This window comes from Phacochoerus africanus, chromosome 2 (assembly GCF_016906955.1).
Source record: "Phacochoerus africanus isolate WHEZ1 chromosome 2, ROS_Pafr_v1, whole genome shotgun sequence".
Taxonomy (NCBI): Eukaryota; Metazoa; Chordata; class Mammalia; order Artiodactyla; family Suidae; genus Phacochoerus; species Phacochoerus africanus.
Window position 1 is genome coordinate 110,977,139 of NC_062545.1, and position 21,405 is coordinate 110,998,543.

Here is a 21,405-nt window from a genome sequence, read left to right on the forward strand (position 1 = left end):
GAAAAATCTCAAATAAACAACCTTACCTTACCTGTAAAGCAACTGGAGTGAATCAATCCAAGAGTGAATCAAGATGAAATACAAAAGAAAATGGCAATCATAACTGAAATTGAAGCTGTCATTTAAAAACTCCCAACAAACAAAAGTCCAGGACCAGATGGCTTCACAGGTGAATTCTATCAAACATTTAAAGAGTTAACACCTATCCTTCTGAAACTATTCCAAAAAATCACAGAGGAAGAAACACTCCAAAACTCATTCTTTCTTTTCTTTTTATGGCTGCATCTGTGGCATATTGAAGTTCCTGAGTGCTGGGTTGAATCAGAGCTGCAGCTGCCAGCCTTCACTACAGCCACAGGAATGTGGAATCTGAGCCACATCTGTGAACTATGTTGTAGTTTGAGACAACGTTGGATCCCTAACTCACTAAGCAAGGCCAGGGATCAAAACCACATCCTCGTGGACACAGTGTTGGGTTCTTAACCTGCTGAGCAACAACAGGAAATCCGCAAAGTCAACACCCTGATAATAAAACCAGACAAAGATAACACAAAAAAGAAAATTACAGGAGTTTCTGTTGTGGTTCAGCAGAAACAAATCCCACTAGGAACCATGAGGTTGTGAGTTTGATCCCTGGCCTTGCTCAGTGGGTTAAGGATCTGGCATTGCCACAAGCTGTGGTGTAGGCTGGCAGCTGTGGCCCTGATTGGAGCCCCAGCCTGGGAACCTCCATATGCTGCAAGTGCGGCCTTAAAAAAAAAAAAAGGAGTTCCCTTCATGGCTCAGTGGTTAATGAATCGACTAGGAACAACGAGGTTGTGGGTTCGGTCCCTGGCCTCACTCAGTGGGTTAAGGATCCAGTGTTGCCGTGAGCTGTGGTGTAGGTTGCAGACACGGTTTGGATCCCGTGTTGCTGTGGCTGTTGTGTAGGCTGGTGGCAACAGCTCCGATTTGACCCCTAGCCTGGGAACCTTCATATGCCATGGGTGCAGCCCCAGAAAAGACAAAATAATAATAATAATACAGTGGGTTAACTTTAAAAAAAATTATAGGCAGATATCACTGATGAGTTTAGATGCAAAAATCCTCAACAAGACACTAGCAAACCCAACCCAACAATACATTAAAAAGATCATCCACCATGATCAAGTAGCATTTATCCCAGGGATGCAAGGATTTTTCACTACCTGCAAATCAATCAGCCATCAAATCAAACGGATAATGTGATACACAACATTAACAATTTGAAGAATAAAAACCATATGATCATCTCAATAGACGCATAAAAAGCTTATGACAAATCCCAACATCCATTTAAGATAAAAAAAAAAAAACCTCCAGAAAGTGGACAAAGAGGAAATCTACCTCAACACAATAAAGGCCATATATGATAAACCCACAGCTATCATCATTCTCAAAAGTAAGAAGCTGAAAGAATTTGCACTAAGATAAGGAAGAAGACAAGGATGTCCACTCCCACCAGTTTTATTCAACACAGTTTTGGAAGTCCTCGCCACAGCAATCAGAGAAGAAAAAGACATAAGAGGAAACCAAATTGGAAGAGAAGAAGTAAAAATTTTGCTGTTTGCAGATGACATGATACACATAGAAAATCCTAAAAATGCCATCAGAAAACTACTAGCGCTCATCAATGAATTTGGTAAAGTTGCATGATACAAAATATACAGACATCACTTGCATTTCTATACACTAACAATGAAAGATCAGAGAGAGAAAATAAAGAACAATCCTACTCACCAATCATCAAAAAAGAATAAAATATCTAGGAATACATATCTACCTAAGCAGCCAAAAGACCTGTACTCTCAAAACTCTAAGATTCTATTGAAAGAAATCAAAGATGACACAAAGAGATATAAAGATGTATCATGTTCTTGGACTGGACAAACCAATACTGTCAAAATTACCATACTACCCAAGGCAATGTACAGATTCATTACAATCCCTATCATATTACCAATGGCATTTTTCAAAGAACAAGAACAAAAAATTTTTTAATTTGTATGGAAACACAAAAGACCCCAAACAGCTAAAGCAATCCTGAGAAAGAAAAACAGAGCTGGAGGAATCAGGCTTCTTGACTTCATCCACCCCTACACCTGATTCAGAGGACAGATACTGGGCTTTAGGCTCTTCCTATAATGGGATGAAATTTCTGGAGGATTTGGGAGGAGGTAAGTGTATTTTGCCTGTAAGAAAGACATGAATCATTGGGGGTCAGAGTGCAGACTGTGGTAACCAACTTCCAGAATGACCCCCAACCATCTCTACTTCCTAATATTCACATTCACACCCTGTGTAATCCCTCCAAGGTTATATAAGTTTTATTCTGTGTGATCTAGGGAATATAGTAAATGTGATAGTATGAGACTTTTGAGGATAGGTTATAAAAGACATTGACTTCTGCCTGGTTCATCGCTCCCTCCCTCATTTTCTCACTCTTTCTTTGGCTACACCTGCGGCACTTGGAAGTTCCCAGGTTCGGGATGGAACCTGCACCAAAGTAGTGACTGGAATCACTGCAGAGACATCAGATCCTTAACCCAATGCACCACAAAGGAACTCCTCCCAGTTTCTCTTTTGAATTGCCCTGGAGAAAACCAATTATTATGACACTAAGATACTCAAGCAGTCCTATAGAGATGTCCACATGGTGAGAAATATGCCTCTTCGCAAGCCCAAGCCATAGGACTGTTTCTTGCCATCAGTCATATTAAGTGAACGAGCCACTTTGGACGCATTTCCTTTAGGACCAGTGAGGCCTTTAGATGACCACAACATCATGTTTGCAACCTCATTACAGACTCTGATGCCAGACCCATCAAGCCAAGCTACTCCTAATTTCCTCAGCCTCAGAACCCATGAGATAATAAATGTGTGTTCTTTCAAGACACAATATGTAATACACCATATCTTATAATCTTATTTCTGCCATCACTTTAAAAGAACAATATTTTGGAGTTCCCAGGTGGTGCAGTGGGTTAAGGATCCCATGTTGTCTTGGTGAGGATGTGGGTTCGATCCCTGGCCTTGCTCCATGGGCTAAGGATCTGGCTTTGCCACAAGCTGCTGGTGTGGACTGCAGATGTGGCTTGGATCTGGTGTTGCCGTGGCTGTGGTGCAGGCCAGCAGCTGCAGCTCCAATTCGACCCCTAGCCTAGGAACTTCCATATGCCACAGGTGCAGCCATAAAACAAAAAACAAAACAAAACGAAACCCCCCAATATTTTGAGGTTCCTGTTGAATGAGATTTTCTCTATATTACACATTCAAAAGTACATTTTTTATCAGAATATTTTATTTCAAGAGCTGACACTTTTTTCAAAAATTAAAAATATAATAACTTCCCTGAGTATCAAGAACTAATCCTACAAAAGACAATTACAAAATTAAGCAATTAGAGATACATAGTTCTCTGCATTCAATTATACTCTATTACAAATTTATTCTTTAAACTCTCATGTATTTGAGGACTTTAATGTTTCCAAAAAAAAAAAAAAAAATCCCAAGCAAATCCAAACACCTCATTTTGCATCCATGACATTAAGGTATGTCTGATCTGTCTTTATCAAATTCCAGAGCAATCTTTAAAGCAGTGCTGTTGAGGCCAACAGACTGCATGTTGCATATGATAGAAACAACTATTCCTCTTGGGGGAACCTTGTTATTTAGAGCTTCTGCATCCAGTTCCTCAGGAAGGACCAGCAAGACACTACTGGCACCCACTGCACCTCCAGTATGTGAGGCATAATGCCGTTGCTTCCTGCAAGAACCATAAGTTTGCTTCTTTTCCACAACACCCCATGCCATTGCATATTTACCCTCTTTATCCCAAGACATCTCTGTGTTAGGGACTGGTGTCCAAATCATAAGCATGGTTTCTGGTTTGAGATATCCTGGTAAAAGATTTTCATTTGAGTTCTTAAACAGCCCGACTTGGTAACCATACAGCATTGCATTCCCAAATTTCAGAAGGTCACCCACTGTAGACAGAAATCCACCACCAGCCCATTTATAGGAGTTATCCACGTAAGGAGTGTTGATAAGACGTTTCTTTTTATTGTAAACATAAAATCTAAAATGAAATAAGAATAGTCATTAAAATCTGATAATCTATCACTGACTTTATACATGAAAGTGAATACGAAAATATATACATGAGACAGACCGTATTTTATTATAGCAACATACTAATCACTGATTTTTCAGTTTGCTTCAAATTGCAATGAAACACAGATAACCGAGTAATTAAAGTATAGAGAGCAGGCTTTTTTTCTATTGACAAGGCTTGTCTATGCTGAGTGTATCAAACTTCTGATTTCTGCAAAAAAATGTACTGATTAGCATTACACATAATATATATTTGCCCCACGCATATGCAGACAAACACCTACTGTTTAGATATTTTTAGCCTCTGGGCTCAATGAATCATGTGCCGCATGTAAATTTTATAACTAAAAATGTACATATTGGGATGTTCAGGAATAGGGTTCACATTTGTAAGGAGACCACATTGCCTGTTAAAAACAACACAGAAATACTGTGCAGGAGTTCCTCTGTGGCTCAGCGGGTCAAGGATCTGGCATTGTCACTGATGAAGCTCAGGTTGCTGCTGTGGTGCAGGTTCAATCCCTGGCCTGGGAACTCTTACATCAAAAGAAAAAAAAAAGAAATACCATGTATAATGACATGATGTGGTACTTTCTTGGTGCAGTAGAAGAAGTGGGACCTAGCAAGCCTCAGTTTATTTTTTTTTTTTATTTTGCTTTTTAGGGCCACACCCACCACATATGGAGGTTCCCAGGCTAGGGGTTGAGTCAGAGCTACAGCTGTCAGCCTATACCATAGCCACAGCAACGTGGGATCTGAGCAGTGTCTGCGACCTATATCACAACTCATGGCAACGCCAGATCCTTAGCCCCCTGAGCGAGGCCAGGAATTGAACCCAAAACCTCATGGTTCCTAGCTGGATTTGTTTCCACTGTGTCATGATCAGAACTCTGCAAGCCTCAGTTTAAATCCCAATTTTCATCCTTACTGGCTATACTTATTTTACTTGATTAACACTTGCACAGTTCTTACTATGTTCCAGGCATTGTTCTAAGAACTACATAAATATGAACTAATTTATTACTGTAACAATGTTAGGATGTAGGTACTATTAAATTTCCTATTTTACAGATGAGGAAACAGGCACAAAGACTATCAATAACTTGTCCAAAGCCACAGAGCCTATAAGTGGCAGAGTTGGATTAAACCCCAGGCAGTCTGTTGCTGCTCTGTTTCCATCCCCAAAACGTTTACTTTGCAGAGTCAGAAATAAATATATAAAGCACTCTGCATTTTCTGATAGGTACTTAATAACTGGTAGCTGTTATTCACTCAAGCATTCAACAGTTATCAATGGAGCACTTATCATGTGCCAAACACTGTTAGGATGCCCCCAGAAACATCCTTTCCCTCTAAATCCCATTGCCCTGTTCTATTTTCTTCATATCAACATCCAAGATTCTTAGTTTACATGTTTGTCTCTAAGGGCAAGAATCTTATCTACCTGGCTCATTGATCATTCCCCTATCTAGAAGAGTACTGTCCATCCACTAAGGGCTTGTAATATATGTTGAACATGTGAAAGCAACATTTGCTGGCCAAGTATTTAATGGAGACTCCTTGTAAAGCACTGGAGACAAGAACCACCAACCACGGTGGCTGCTCTCAAGGGGCTAACAGTCTTGTAGGACGGTTCTTAAATTTCAGAGCAGCATATGAATCAACTGGATGTTTTGTTAAAAATGCAGATTCTGATTCAGTAGGTGTGGGGAGGGCCCCAAATTCTGCAGTTCTAACAAGATGCCAGGTGACGTCAATGCTGCTGGTCCCTGGACCATACTGTAACAGGTTGTGGGACAACTAGCAAGATACATGTGAGGAATCCCAAGCACTAGTGAGAGCTAGCCCTGTTGAAATGGCTGGTCACTTTGCTGAGGAGCAAAGCAGTTCAGTCTGGCTGAAGGAGAAGGCTCCACAAGGTGAGGCTGGCAGAGTAGATGTGGGACAGGGCGCAGGTCACAAAGGACTTTCTGCGCAATGCTAGGAGCATTGACCTCTTCACCTTAGTTCACAAAATGCTCTACTTTCCTATATCCTCAGAGGAAAAAAACCTTTTATCTTTTTTATCCTTGTTATAGCTGTCATCCACCAGTCCTCTGCACCTGCTGTTTCCACCCTCTCCATTCATTCAAGTCCTCAAATGCTGGTTCCTGTTCCCCCATTTCTACTAAACAGCTCTTCTGTGGATTATCAAGGATCTTCTAATACCCTTTTTATGGTCTTCATCTTAGTTGCCTCTGTGGCACTGTGACCCATCAGGCCACTTGGCTCTGGGCTCTCTGCTCACTCTCAACCCTATGATTCCCCACATCCCTCCAAATACCAGTGGGTCTAGTGTTCCAGGTCTTCTTTTCTACAGAGATAACTACAAAACTGCAGCTGTACAACAACCCCGGTTCCATATTTACAACCAAATTTTCTACTAGCATTAACAATTCTCAAATTTGTTTTTTTCTCCTCAAAGGTTGTTTATCAGAACCAGCAGAGGGCCTCAACCCTCCCTTCAAAATTCATTACTTTGGGAGGAGCCGGATCAAGATGGTGGAGGAGTAAAATGTGGCACTTACCTTCTCCCACAAACATATCAGAAAACAAAATCTACATTTAGAATGATTCATGTAGAATACCTACTGAATGCTGGCAGAGACCTTAAACCTCCCCAAAGGGCAACAAACCCTCCATATAATTGGGCAGAACAAAAATTCATTACTTTGGAGGGATTGTGGGTACATAAAATTTGAAAAATGACTCCTCTTTCTTCCTTCCAGATTCTTATATGTCTTATTCGTGTCATGGCTCAGCAGAAACAAATCTAATATCCATGAGGATGCAGGTCTGATCCCTGGCCTCACTCAGTGGGTTCAGGATCCAACATTGCCATGAACTGTGGTGTAGGTTGAAGATGTGGGTCTGGCCTTGCTGTGGCTGTGGTGCAGGCCGGCAGTTGTAGCTCTGATTTGACCCCTAGCCTGGGAACCTCCATAAGCAGTCTAAGTCATAATATTGGGTGAAGCTGGGATGACTACAGGTGTGTACTCCAAAGACTTAAAAAAAAAAAAAAAAAAAGGCTACAGAGAATCTTGATATGCTCTCTGGAAAAGCAATGATTTGACATGTGATCTTCTCAGTTCTCAAAATGAACACATCCAAAACTAATCTCTTTCAAACCTTTTATTTCTCCTCTCCATTAAAACTCTTCTTGCCTCTCTTGTCTTCATCTCTCTCATTCAATAATGCTAAACCCTATTATTCAACCTTAGCTTTGTGTCCTTTCTCTCATCTTTCCATTCCATGGCCACTCCTATATTTTAGGTCCTCATAACTTTCAGCCTGAATTCTGATTACACTTGTAATTCTAGCCAATCAAATCTAAAAGAAACCACATGACAGAAATACATTTTCTCACTGAGTGATATATTTCTTAGAGTGAACTCCAAGTTTGTAAACTGGGAGAGAACTACCAATTCATTCTCATTAATAATCAACTTTGTGCAACTTTTAAGAGTAAAGCGTTTTGAAGCACTTATATCAAGGCTGGAAGTTAGGATAACAGTCATTCCTCTTTTAAAATATAAATACAAGGAGGAGTTTCTGTTGTGGCTCAGTGCGCTAAAGACCCAACATTGTCTCCGTGAAGATTCGATCCCTGGCCTAGCTCAGTGGATTAAGTATCCAGTGATGCCACAAACTGTGGCACAGATCACAGATGTGGCTTGGATCCAGTGTTGCCATAGCTATGGCATGGGCCTGCAGCTCCCATTCGACCCCTAGCCTGGGAATTCCATATGCTGCAGGTGAGGCCCTAAAAAGAAAAAAAAATATGAAGATTTCTAGACTTTAATCTAGAATTCGAAACTTTTTTTTCTCTTTTTGACCATATTCACGGCATGTGGAAGTTCCAGGACCAGGGATCGAACCCGCGCCACAACAACAACTTGAGCCAGTGCATTGACAACATGAGATCTTTAACCTGCTGTGCCACCAGTAAACTCCTAGAATTCTAAACTTTAAATAGGCAAAGTCTAAACTTTAATCTTTTGATTCCTTTTTACAGAGGACGAATCAATGACTTTTCATGAAAATAATTTTGTTCAGTTGAATGATAACTATTATTTCAAATTCTTAAGGAATTTCTGCTCTAAAAAGAATGGAATTAGAGACACAAGTTCTTAAGTCACTGGGACATCTTTGTAACTGGAAAACTGATGGAATGATGCCAGATGATAGTCTCTTCCTACTTATTAGTCTCTATAGATTCCACACAAGAACATTACCACAGAAATCTACATCTACAAACTTTTGAATTCAAAACACTTTTACTTAAAAATGCTTCTTAAATGCCTTAACAATCACACACCACTTTGTATTTTATTGCTATCAGTAGTTATAAAAAACACAGAATTTAAGGGAGTTCCCGTCGTGGCACAATGGTTAACGAATCCGACTAGGAACCATGAGGCTGCGGGTTCGGTCCCTGCCCTTGCTCAGTGGCTTAACGATCCGGCATTGCCTGTGGTGTAGGTCGCAGACGCGGCTCGGATCCCGAGTTGCTGTGGCTCTGGCATAGGCCGGCATTTACAGCTCTGATTAGACCCTTAGCCTGGGAACCTCCATATGCCCAAGAAATGGCAAAAAAAAAAAAAAGACAACAACAACAACAACAAAACACAGAATTTAAAATGCAAACTGTAAAAACCAATCCCATTCTAGCATTTACCATTTACATGGACTGAACCTACAATTAGAAGGCCCATCAACTAAAAGCATAAAAATGAGCTTCCTAAGGAACAACGTAAATAAGAATAAAGACAATGAGAGAAAGTAAAGGCCATTATCAATACTGTCAAAATATAGCAAACACTTCAGAAAACATTCATTTTATTTGATTTTGTTCCTATCCAATTATGAAAGAGATTTTTGTCGTAAGCATTGTGCCAAACACAGAGGAAATATGAACAGAGCCTAATAAAGAGCTAATGCACTGCCTAAGGATTTCCCCATCAACAAATTGAGTGTCTTTTAGTGGCAATAACATTAACTTCACTTCCCTGTGGGTCTTTGCTTAAATAGTTTACTTGCTTATACAGAGTACACTCGAGATACAGAATCACTATATATATATATATATATATATATATATATATATATATTTGCATATTAAGAATCAATGTTTCTATTCTTCCATTTAAAAAAATCTCAGTTTCATTAGGAAAACAATGTGCCCAGCTAAAAACTTATTTTCTACATACTTTACAGCTGAATGTGGCCTGCTGCTAAAATTCTGGCCAAAGAAACATAAGTTGTATTTGGGGGTAGGATTCTGGGGAAATACATTACAATAAGTGACAGGCACCTGGAGGCACTATTTTAAATATGTGTGCGCGCGTGCGCACACACACACATACACACACACACACACACACACGCAAAGAAGTGGTAAAGATGATAAATGTTTCCTCTTGGGATACAGTAACTCTAAAAAGCCTAGGTCAAGATAATATAAACATATTCAATTTATGATTCTACCAAGGGTTCAGTACACTAGATAACAAAGCTTCAAATTTTTGCTGGAAATTTTATTTCCTGTAAAATGGTACTATACGACAAATGAATAGAAATGCATTTACTAAGTTTTACTTTAAGGCTTTTTTTTTTTTTTTTTTTTTTTTTTTTTTTAGGGAAGACCTGCGGCGTTTGGAAGCTCCTGGGCTAGGGGTCAAATCAGAGCTGCAGCTGCCGGCCACAGCCATAGCCATAGCCACACCAGATTCTTGCTGTGTCTGACCTATCTGACCTACACCACAGATCACAGCACCACTGGATCCTTAACCCACTGAGAGAGGCCAGGGACTGAACCCGCATCCTCATGGATACTAGTTGGGTTCATTTCCACTGGGCCACAATGGGAACTCCTAAGGGTTTTTAAATTTTTTTAAATATATCTTTGAGAAAATTTCTTTTACTCTTTGAACTTCCCCCCAAAGCTGATGTCGTTACACTCTAATGAAATAATTATTACAAAAATAAAGAACTGAAGTTTTAGAGGCCCAAATAGATAGTTTGGGCCTCTAAACTATCAAATAAAATAAAAACAAAGCAATCGGATAGAGTATTTTCCTGGATAACAACATTTCCTTTCTTTTAGTGCCCTATTTCTGTAGCACATCTAATCTATCTAAAATGAATCACTTACCGTTAGCACCACTGGGCACTACCAAAATCTAAAGAAGAAACCCAGAGCTGACAGGAACCTTTAACAGTAGAAACAGAAACCCACTTCCTTTTTTCAAAGAATGGGAGATAAAGTTAATTCACCATCATATGCCATCGTTCGATTTCTGTGCAAGTCATACATTAATCACTTATTAAGAAAACAGCAAATGACAGCTGCCTTGAAGTCTGCATATTCATGGAGACTAAATTTTATACTGAGAAAAGATGCTCAATGATTATACATAATGTTCTTCCATCCCTCAGATATAAGTGTAGGCATGTTATCAAACACCTAGATCTAACTCAAAATAAGGTCATGTATCTATGTCATCTTTACTAGAAAATCTTTTCTAGATTCAACTGTCAAGTTCAGCTACTTGTCTTTTTTCCTTCAGCTTTCCAGTTGACTATAATGTTGGATCTAAAAATAATAAACACTGTCTGAAGCAGTTGCAAACTATAGGCGATTTAAAAATAAAGATTCGGGAATTCCTGTTATGGCTCAGAGGGTTAAGAACCCAACTAGTATCCATGAGGATGTGGGTTCAATCCCTGGCCTCAATCACTGGGTTAAGGATCAGGCAGATGCAGCTCTGATTTGACCCTTGGCCCGGAAAATTCCATATGCTGCAGGTGTGGCCCAAAAAAGAAAAAACAAAAACAAAAACAAACCCTTTAATCTTGGAGTTCCAGCTGTATCGCAGTGGGGTGAGGATCTGGTGTTGTGTCTGTGGCAGCATGGTTTGATCCCCAGCCTGGAGCAGTGACTTAAGGATCCAGCATTGCCACAGATGTGGTGTGGGTCACAGTGGCGGCTTGGATTTGATCCTTGGTCAGGGAACTTCCATACATGGTGGGTGTGGCCATAAAGATAAACACATTTTTAAAAATTAAAAAATAAAAACTATTTGAGGGAGTTCCTGTTGTGACTCAAGCAGTAACGAATCCCGCTAATATTCATGAGGCTACAGGTTTGATCCCTGGCCCTGCTCAGTTCCTTGACATGAGCTGCAGTGTGGGTCCCAGAAGCAGCTTGGATCTGGCATGGCTGTGGCATTGCCTGGCAGTTGCAGCTCCAATTCAACCCCTATCCTGGGAACACCCATATGCCATAGGGAGACCTTAAAAAAAACAAAAACACAAAAATAAAACTATTTAAAAGAAAAAAAAAATTCATTGCTTGCTGCTAATCTAATTTCCTTTAGGTCCAAAAAAAAACCCCAAACCCCAAACAAAATAAAAACCTAACTCCTTCAGGCTGATTTGCAATGCATATTTGATCCTTTTAAATAAGCTGGTAATTTACAAATGGTAATTTTACTAAATACAACAGAAAACTCAACAAAACTAGTACAGGGAATAGGAAGATAAAGCTAAAAAAAATCCATCATTTCATCTATTCAAGTACCTTTAAGTCATTTGTAAAGCATGCTCTAAGGGAAACTTAAAAGGTAAATTTAACAGTTGATTTGTTAAATGTGTTACCTTTCTAACAAACTAAATGGAAACAAAAACACCATAAGGAAAAAACTCTTATTTGTCTTTAGCCTCAAAATTCTCTTTCAATACCTTTTTTACAAATTAGTAGTAAAAATTATGATAAAATTTTAATTTGATATATTTCAATAAAATGATTTTCAAAATCATCACAACCATCACTGTAAAAGTAATTTACAGTGAAGAAACCTGGTATATCCCACCTCAACCAAGTGATTAAAATTACTATCACCAGTGATGGAACAAATTGAACTCATGTGACTTCTGAGAGACCTGACAAATAACGTAATTGTGATCCTAGATTAGACCCTGCACCAGAAAAAAATGTTCCCCATTTGTTGTAAAGAACATCATTTGGACAATTGGCAAAACTTGAATAAGGTCTGAAATTTGATATGAACGTTGTGTTGATGTTAATATCCTGAATGTCCTTACTTTTAGAAAATACACATTTAAGTATTCATGGGTAAATGAGTACCATGTTGGCAACTGATTTCCAAATGGCTGAGGGAAAAATAACATATAGACAGATAAAGTATATGTGGTAAAATGATAAACATTTGGGGAATCTGGATGAAGGGTATATGAAAATTCTTTGTACTAGTTCTGTAACTTTTCTTTAAATATGAAATCATTTCAAAATTAAAGACAATTAAAAATAAGAAAAGGTAAATAAACAAAGTGTTAACTAAAACATAAGGGATGATGGAAGAGTAAATTACAGATGCCCATGATGGATGTTATTTTGGTTTAAGTATTCATGTTCTTAAATTATTACTGCTTATGCCACAGCCACAGCAATGCCAGATCCAAGCCATGTCTACAACCTACACCACAGCTCATGGCAACACCAGATCCTTTAATCCACTAAGCAGGGCGAGGGATTGAACCCACTCATGGATGCTAGTCAGGTTCATTTCCACTGAGCCACAATGGGAACGCTCACATTTTATTTTTATAGGTAGAAAAATAGACATGCAGAAAAGCTCCCAAAATGCGGCAAGTTGATTTTGGAGACAAGGAAAATGTGACTTTTATAACTAATAAGAATAATGTGAAGTTGTGAGATAGCTAGACATACCAAAAGGTATTCATTTACCTTGCTCTATTGTAAATCACTGGCTCATTTTCCTCCTGCACAGTTGTCAGCATATCCAAGTCATGGAATATTTTCTGCATATAGTCCAAATATTTATATCCTGAAGCTCTTTCTACTATGGCTGCCAGTAGGGTATAGCCAAAAGTTGAATACAAAAACTGACTACCTTGAGACATCATTGCAAGGGGGAAAAAAAAAGAAAATGCTTAATTACTATTTAAAAGCATGTAAAATATTTTCCCACTGAAAACTGGCATATGTAAAACTAGAGCATTTACTCAAATATTCAGATAAAGATCATGGATGATATATTAACAAATTTAGTTAACTTTGGAATGGCCCTGTTTATTCCATGTCTAACACAAGAATAACATGATGATCAGTATACTTAAAATTTCACATGAATCTACTCCTTTCTGTGGCAGTGAAGTAAGCAAATCCCACCTCAAAACTAAAAATCCTTCCAAACGGCAACAAAACAGAAAGGGAAAGAAAAGCACACTGATTTCTTGAGTTAGCTATCTTAATATACCTACTACCTATTGTTTCAGGTCTAAATAGTTGTGCAAGGTCTTTTTTCAGTAAAATATATGTAGGTATAAAAAACTTGTTTCAAATGTATATTAAAACACAAATATTATTCGAACATATAAAGAGAGTTCCAAATATATACCTTTATAGCATTTTGGATTCTGGAAACCAACTGTATGATCTGTACTAAAAAATGGGTGGGAATCTTATATTTGTTAAAGTTTGTTTTTTTTTTCTATTATAGTTGATTTACAATGTTGTTTCAAGGGATTTTTTTTTGGGGGGGGGTTTTGCTATTTCTAGGGCCACTCCCGTGGCATATGGAGGTTCCCAGGCTAGGGGTCGAATAGGAGCTGTAGCCACCAGCTCACGGCAACGCTGGATCCTTAACCCACTGAGCAAGGCCAGGGATCTAACCCGCAACCTCATGGTTCCTAGTCGGATTCGTTAACCACTGAGCCACAACGGGAACTCCCTAAGGGACCTTATTTTTTAAGACAAAATCCATGATTTTTTTTTTGCCCTTGTTTATAATACCTATATAATATCTATTCACAGTAAGAAAAAACTTTTAAAATGAAAATGGAATACAAGTATACAAACTCGTATTTAAATTTACTGATTTAAAGATATGAAACCTATCATGGTTTCAACAGGGATCATACCAAAAGAATACCAAAAAAATTGTTTTTATAGATCACCTTTTTGGAAATGAAATTAAGTCGATGGACACTAATTTCTTTAAGAAACAAAAGCACAGAGTAAGTTGAACAATCTAAATACTAAATTAAATACTAATGAATACAATATTAATGATAATTTATCATGCCAACTTTGGTCCAGATTTTAAGAATTATTCCAACATTTAATTTTTCCCATGAATATCCTGATACTAGGAATCCACTAAATGTTTAGGTGGCCTCCCATGAGGCTAAATCAAACAACTAGCTGCCCAGATGCTATGCTTTGTTGAGAACTATAGACAGAAAGGCAAGCATCTGACAACAAAACCCAGGCCATAACCTTCAACCACACTGAATGCACTCTGGATGGTATCATTTTAGAATTTTAAAAATTAAGACTTCAATAATGATGACTTTGTAAAGAGAAGAAATTAATACTCACCAGGTTTAAAAAACAAAGGGTCATTTTTAAATAATCGTAGGGATTCAATTGAATTTTCAAACTTTTCTTTCAAATACAATTCACCTTGTTCAAAATCATTTTTCTTCTTGCAAGGTTTTGAATTCCGGCCCTTGGCTTCATTATCTTGCTCTATCTTAGTTTTAGCAGCAAAGTCATTCTTTTCATTACTTTTGCCTCCTTTTTCTTTTGAGTCTTTTTCCTGGTCAGATTCTGTCTCTTTCATCATCTTCAAAGCTTTATAAGCTTTTTCTTCTTTCACCTTTTTCATGTCCTTTTCATAATGACGAATTCCACTTAAGTGGGAAATCAATAATCTTGTTGTGACAGAAACCTGATTGTAAAAACATGAAAATTGAATCACTATATTAAACTGTATAATAAAAAGTCAGCGGTCTTGGAATAATGTCTCAGCAGTATCTTCCATTTTAAAATTCTGCTGGAAAAAATGTTACATACACACCTTCAGCCTCAAATTTCAGAAAAACACCCACTTGGTTATTACCTGGATAAAATAACTTTAATCCATTAACAATAATTACAGACAAGCCAAAGAATCTTATGAAACCTTTAAACCACTTAAATGTCATTAGAAAAATGAACTGTGAGCTTCATCACCTTTTCACCTTCATATTCTTTTTCTGGGAATTCAGGAACATAATGTTGTACTGGAATATCAAGATCTAGTTTCCCTGCTTCCCATAATTTTGCAAGAGCAACCATGGTGAGGCTTTTGCTGATACTGGCAATTCTCATAACTGTCTCTGGCTTGCATGGTACACGGTTCTCAACATCAGCATAACCTAAACCTTTGGGTGAAAAAAGTGAAGAATCATTATTAACAGCTGCTTCATGGTCAAAGGAGTCTTCAAAATTGGAAACAATACCAGCTTAAAACATTCTATGTGTTTACATAAAGGAAAAGGTATTCCACTTTTATAAGTTAAACTAAACATATAAAGGATGAGAGTTTTAGCAATACTTACAACAGTAAGCCTAACAATTTAACCTTACAACTAAACTGAAATTGTACCCTGTTCACAAGAGTGATTTTCTGATTCAGTTAATAACCTTTCCTAGCTTATCTAAATGATTTGGTTATTCCACATTTTAAATAAATTATTTCACATGCTTTAAGAAAAATATCACTGTTCTTCAGGTTCTATTTATTCTTGGTTTTTTAAGTGAGTTTCCACTAAATTCCTTAAAATAACTACCAATAGAAATAAATGTGAAAAGATGTCCTGCAAATCCAATCTAGCTAACAATCAATTTAACTCAGCTGCAAATCAGAAGAAATACAATGTACTACTAATTTAAAGCACCTTCTAGAAAACGGTTTAAGTCAAGTTTCACCCTCTGTAGGATAAAAGTGTGGAAATCTAAGAAATACATAGAACTGAGATCTGAAAAGAATGAAAAGACATACAATAATTATTTTCAACTGTAAATGTAGATTATGCTGAAAAATATTTTCACAAAAAAAGCCCTCACAGGGCTGATATTTATAGAATTTTTTATTACATTATCTTTCATAAATCAGGTATGTTAATTGGGCTAGGTTTAAACTTAGGGACTAAGAATCCTATTTCTTCGAATTCAAAAGCTTACAGTTCCTATCAACTGCTATAAGTACTACTTTAACTGATGTCTGAAACAACATTTCCTAAAGGTAGGGTTCCTAAAAACCTGCTATGACCAGATGGATCAATTTGTGTGCAAAGGAAAAGTAAGTTAAATTATAAAATAAATTTTAAAGTATCATAGAATGATTAGAAATCTCTCTTCCAAAGCTGCTTTTTGTTTGAAAAAAATACCTGACACTTCTGCATGGTTTTTGGGGTTTTTTTGCTTTTGTTAAGTAGATTGCAAACTCATTAAGGAAAAGGAATTGTGTATATTCCCAGTTCTTACTACACTGCATTTTACAAACTAAGGAACTCAATAAATTGTTGAGTGAATTAGAAAAGAAAAACACAAAATCCTGACAGTTTGTCTACTCGTAAGAGTTATCTACAAATGTGCAGTTAACAGGCTATTATATACACAATTTTGAGAACAATAAAACCAGTCTTATAGGAAAGTGGGGGTAGAAACGAATGATCCTTAAGACCCCAACTTACTCATCAGAGTCAATTTTAAATCTTACTGTTTACAGAAAGTCCGATTCTGTTAGATATGTTTTCTCTATAGTGTGTATGGTTTTATGAAAACTGAACAGAATTTTACGGTATTCATTCCATTGAGTAACACATCAAGATTTCATTCGCCGACTGGCACAAAACAAGGCTATAAATAAAACCCTTCTGAGCCCACCTTCTGACCAGACTTCTTTTCCATCCACAGAGACTCCAACCACTATTCCTGGCGCGCCCACCTCATCCTAAGAGCGGAAAGGAGAGTACAAACACAGACCGAAACAGACACCTTGCACGTCCGCAAGCAACTTCGTCTGGGGCTTTCCCTTGGCCCCGCCCCACTGCCCCGCCTCCCCGGCAGGACCCCGCCCACCTCGGCTCACGCCTGGCCGGAGCTAACGGTGAGGGGTGTGCTCGCTGGGCACACAGGGGGGAAGGGGCGGTTCCGAGGCGGGCGGTGACCTCCGCCCCAACTTGGGCAACCCCCCAAGTGCGTCTAACCATGGCCAGGAGGTCGGGAAACGGGAAGTCTTTCTCGGAAGCCGGTAGTGGGCATCCAGCCACCCGGGGTGGGGCCCGCTCGCCCCGAGAGGTGACCACCAAGGGGTCTCATTCTCCGGTGATGCCGGGGGTGGGGCGCCGGGTCCCCAGCCGCCTACGCCCCCCGTCGCCGCACCTTGATCCTGTGCAGGAGGTCGCGGCTGCTGTCGATGGCTCTGGCGAAGCGCCTGGCGTGGGGCGGCACCGGGGTGTGCGGAGACCACGGGGCGAGGGGCTGCTCCTGAGGCGGCAGCGGCTCGCTTAGAATCGGCGCCTCGGGGTCGGGGGCCGCAGGGGGCGGCGCAGGGGACGCGCCCCTCAGCCCTCCCACCAGCTTCATACCTAGGGCCAGCCCCAGCCCCAGCCCAAGGCCCCCGACCCAGCCGGGGCCGAGCTGCGGCAGCCCGGCGCGCTGGTGGGCAGCGCGCCGCCCGCAGCCCCAGGCGCAGCCTCTGGGGGTCGCGGCCCGAGCCGGCACGGCTGACAAGAGCCGGTACATGGCGTCTCCAGCGGGCTTGCAGCTTCTGAGCTAGCGCAGGCCGGGAGGGCAGCGTAGGCGCGGGGTGGGAGGGGAGGGGAGAGGGAAAGGGGTGGCTACCGCATTCAGACCTTAGCAGTCGAGGGCCGAGGGCCAGAGCGCCGATCGCATGGAGTGCTTCCTCCTTTTCCCTTTTACATTGCCTCCACTCGAGATATTTCCTCATCTTTGTCACCTGCCCCGCACTTTCCCCCCGCTGCTTCCTCTTAGATCTAATGTCTTCTCCTCAGAGAAGCCTTTCTAGTCTCTGTCCTGTTTGGAGTTTTCGCCACACCTAGACCTCCAGTGTGCACAACTGCCGTAATAAGACTTAACACTTTGTTGTACGAAACTAATTTGATTCTTTACCAGATTGTGACCTCTGGAGAGCCTTGACTTCTACATTTGGTACATCTGCTCCTGGAACTGCGCTTGGCACAAAGCAGCGGCTCAGCAGGGATCCCCTTTCCTCCCAGAACCCTCATCTCTCTTGCCATCACTATTCTTTGTCTCATATATGCTCCTTCCATTTCCCCTAACACCCTTTAAAATTTCTTATGGCTGTCTAGCGCCACACCACATCAAACATTTGTTATATTCAGTCCTTATATTAAAAAATTTTTTTTATTTTGCTGTGAAAAAGTTTTAAATAAAACTTCCACTTAAAAATTCTAATCCAGGAGTTCCTGGTAGCTCAGCGGGAACAAATCCGACTAGTATCCATGAGGACGCAGGTTCAATTCCTGGCTGGAGTAAGGAAGGATCCAGTGTTTCACTGAGCTGTGGTGCAGGTCACAGATGTGACTCAGATCTGGCGTGGCTGTGGCATATGCCTGCGGCTGCAGCTCTCATTCGACCCCTAGCCTGGAAACCTATGCTGCAGGTGCGGCCCTAAAAAGACCAAAAAAAAAAAAAAATTTAATCCAGGAGTTCCCGCTGTGGCACAGTGGGTTAAGAATCCGACTGCAACAGCTCAGGTAGCTGGGGAGGTGCAGGTTTGATTGTTCATCTGTGCAGTGGGTTAAAGGCTCCCTCCAGCTTTGGGGCAGCTGTATGATAGGTCCCAGTTGTGCTGGGATTCAATCCCTGGCCTAGGACTTCCATATACTGTTTTTGCAGCCATAAACAAACCAAATATAACTTGTACAATTTAGTTAGCTATGATTTCTGACAACTGTAGATGATCGGAGATTTTTTTTTTTTTTCCTTTTACTGCTGCACCTGCGGCATATAGACATTCCCAGGCTAGCGGTCCTTTGGGAGCTGCAGATGCAGGCCTAGCCATAGCTGCCCCAACACTGGATCCCAGTGCATGAGCACCCTACACCCCTACACCCTGAAGCTTGCCAAAATGGATCCCTAACCCATGCAGTGAGGCCAGGGATCAAACCCGCCTCCTCATAAACACTATCGCCAGTTCTTAACTGGCTGAACCACAATGGGAATGCCAGAGGTTCTTGTGAAATAAGAAGTCCAACCTCAAATTACTACAAAGTGTAAAATGTGTATAATTCTATCAAACAGTTAATGATATGTTAATTTTGAAGATAAACATCCATTCCAATTTTACAATTTTCTTTTTATACTTTGGGATATACATATAATTTTATATATATTACACATAATATTATATACTATGTTTATTTTAAATATTTTATTTTAAAAATTATTCAATATTATTCTAAATATTAAATTATTTAAATAATACATATATATATTTCCCAAAGATTTGTGAAACTTATAGGCCAGTATACCCAATGTATAAAATGAGCCTATCTTTCCTTACAGGTGGAATTCATAGAATTCACAGACTTGAATTGATAACTGTTGTCAAGAGAAAAAGCTGTAAACATCTTGAGCTGTTGTTAAATTTAAGGGAAATGCAATGATGGTAACCACATCTAGTCAGAAGATACAGGGGCTAAATAATTGTAAGGTGGTGGGCTGCTCATAAAAAGCCTACAACCCTGAAGATATCAGGGTATCCTAGGAGAGTTTAGCCATAACACCCAATGAGGTCCTTGGAGCACCACCTGCTGTTAGGGTTGACAAGTGCATTCTGTCAAGATGATATTGGAGGTTCCCATCACCAGGGCTCCCACTACTCCAACCAAGTGTGTCAGTGAGAGAAAAAATTATAGAGGAATGTAAAAGACATAGCCAGTGGTGGTTACAATAAATTCTCATTTTTCTTTTAAAACTATAGATAGATAGTTTACACACTCTTCTGTACCTCTCCTCAGATAAGAAATGAAACAGAAGCCAAAGTCCTAATGGACTTTCACCAGTGTAGTAGCAAGAAGAGGCCACACAAAGTATGACTTCTGTAAAGGTAACAAAGAATGGATGTTCTCCATAAAAGCCAAGTGCTGGAGTTCCCGTCGTGGCACAGTGGTTAACGAATCCGACTAGGAACCATGAGGTTGCGGGTTCGGTCCCTGCCCTTGCTCAGTGGGTTAACGATCCGGCGTTGCCGTGAGCTGTGGTGTAGGTTGCAGATGCGGCTGGGATCCCGCGTTGCTGTGGCTCTGGCGTAGGCAGGTGGCTACAGCTCGGATTCAACCCCTAGCCTGGGAACCTCCATATGCCGCGGGAGCGGCCCAAGAAATAGCAGCAACAACAGACAAAAGACAAAAAAAAAAAAAAAAAAGCCAAGTGCTTAGGAGGCAACTTAACCAAGCAGCTGGCAGATGTGTTAGCAGAATCTTTACTGTTACTGTGAGATAGGAGCCCAGAGTTCCAGTATTTTAGTGCTCTGGACTGGGAGCTGCAGACACCAGATAGAAGAAAAGAAAATCATGAGAAAGGGAGAAGAGTGGGATGACAGAAAGAGAGGGGAAAGGGAAAGGAAGGCAAAGGAATTTTCTACTAAAAATAAATCTACAAACCAAATTTCTGAAACGTACAAGGAAAATATTCCTAAGAGGCACCAAAATCAACAATCAAGAAGTGAAATCAGCTCAGACAAATGAAAACAGAACAATCTACAGGAAAAGAAAAAAGAAGCCATTTCCTGGCTGAAGAAAAAAGATGGACTAAAAATCATTTTTTTCCAAAGCATTCTCAGAGAAATAAATTTTAATATTCCCCAAACAAGGAATTATGAAATAAGAATAAATGAAACAAGAACATAACATGACAGAGAACTTGTCAGAAATTGTGGAAATAAAAAATCATGAGAGCTTTAGAAAGACTGTTTCTAAGTTGGAAGTACATATTTGGTGAGCTTTCTATAGAGAAGTCAGTTTTTATTTTCCCTTGGTATTTACTTTTGCAGGCTAACATTCTCCAGTTGCTCTAACTATTCCTCATATCAAGGTTTCCAGGTCTCAAACTAGCTCTAAAAACTAGACACGGGGAGTTCCTGTTGTGGCGCAGTGGTTAACGAGTCCGACTAGGAACCATGAGGTTGCGGGTTTGGTCCCTGCCCTTGCTCAGTGGGTTAACGATCCGGCGTCGCCGTGAGCTGTGGCATAGGTTGCAGATGCGGCTCGGATCCCGCGTTGCTGTGGCTCTGGCGTAGGCCGGTGGCTACAGCTCTGATTCGACCCCTAGCCTGGGAACCTCCATATGCCGCGGGAGCGGTCCAAGAAATA

General features: G+C 40.0%; 1 protein-coding gene across 2 annotated transcripts; it reads right to left on the minus strand.

Moving 5' to 3' along the window:
* Positions 1-3,301: 3,301 nt before the first annotated feature.
* On the minus strand, positions 3,302-17,857 carry LACTB (lactamase beta). 2 transcript variants are annotated; one of them, XM_047766087.1, is made up of 6 exons: positions 17,429-17,854; positions 16,931-16,997; positions 15,233-15,423; positions 14,597-14,948; positions 12,941-13,106; positions 3,302-4,096 (listed from the first exon to the last, which is right to left on the minus strand). In XM_047766087.1, exons 1-6 carry the CDS (start codon positions 17,789-17,791, stop codon positions 3,565-3,567), a joined length of 1,671 nt encoding a protein of 556 aa, XP_047622043.1. In that variant the 5' UTR covers positions 17,792-17,854; the 3' UTR covers positions 3,302-3,564. The 2 variants fall into 2 exon arrangements, 1 of the variants encoding a protein (XP_047622043.1); XR_007133053.1 differs by having other exon boundaries at positions 3,974-4,096; positions 12,941-13,102; positions 17,429-17,857.
* Positions 17,858-21,405: the final 3,548 nt, after the last annotated feature.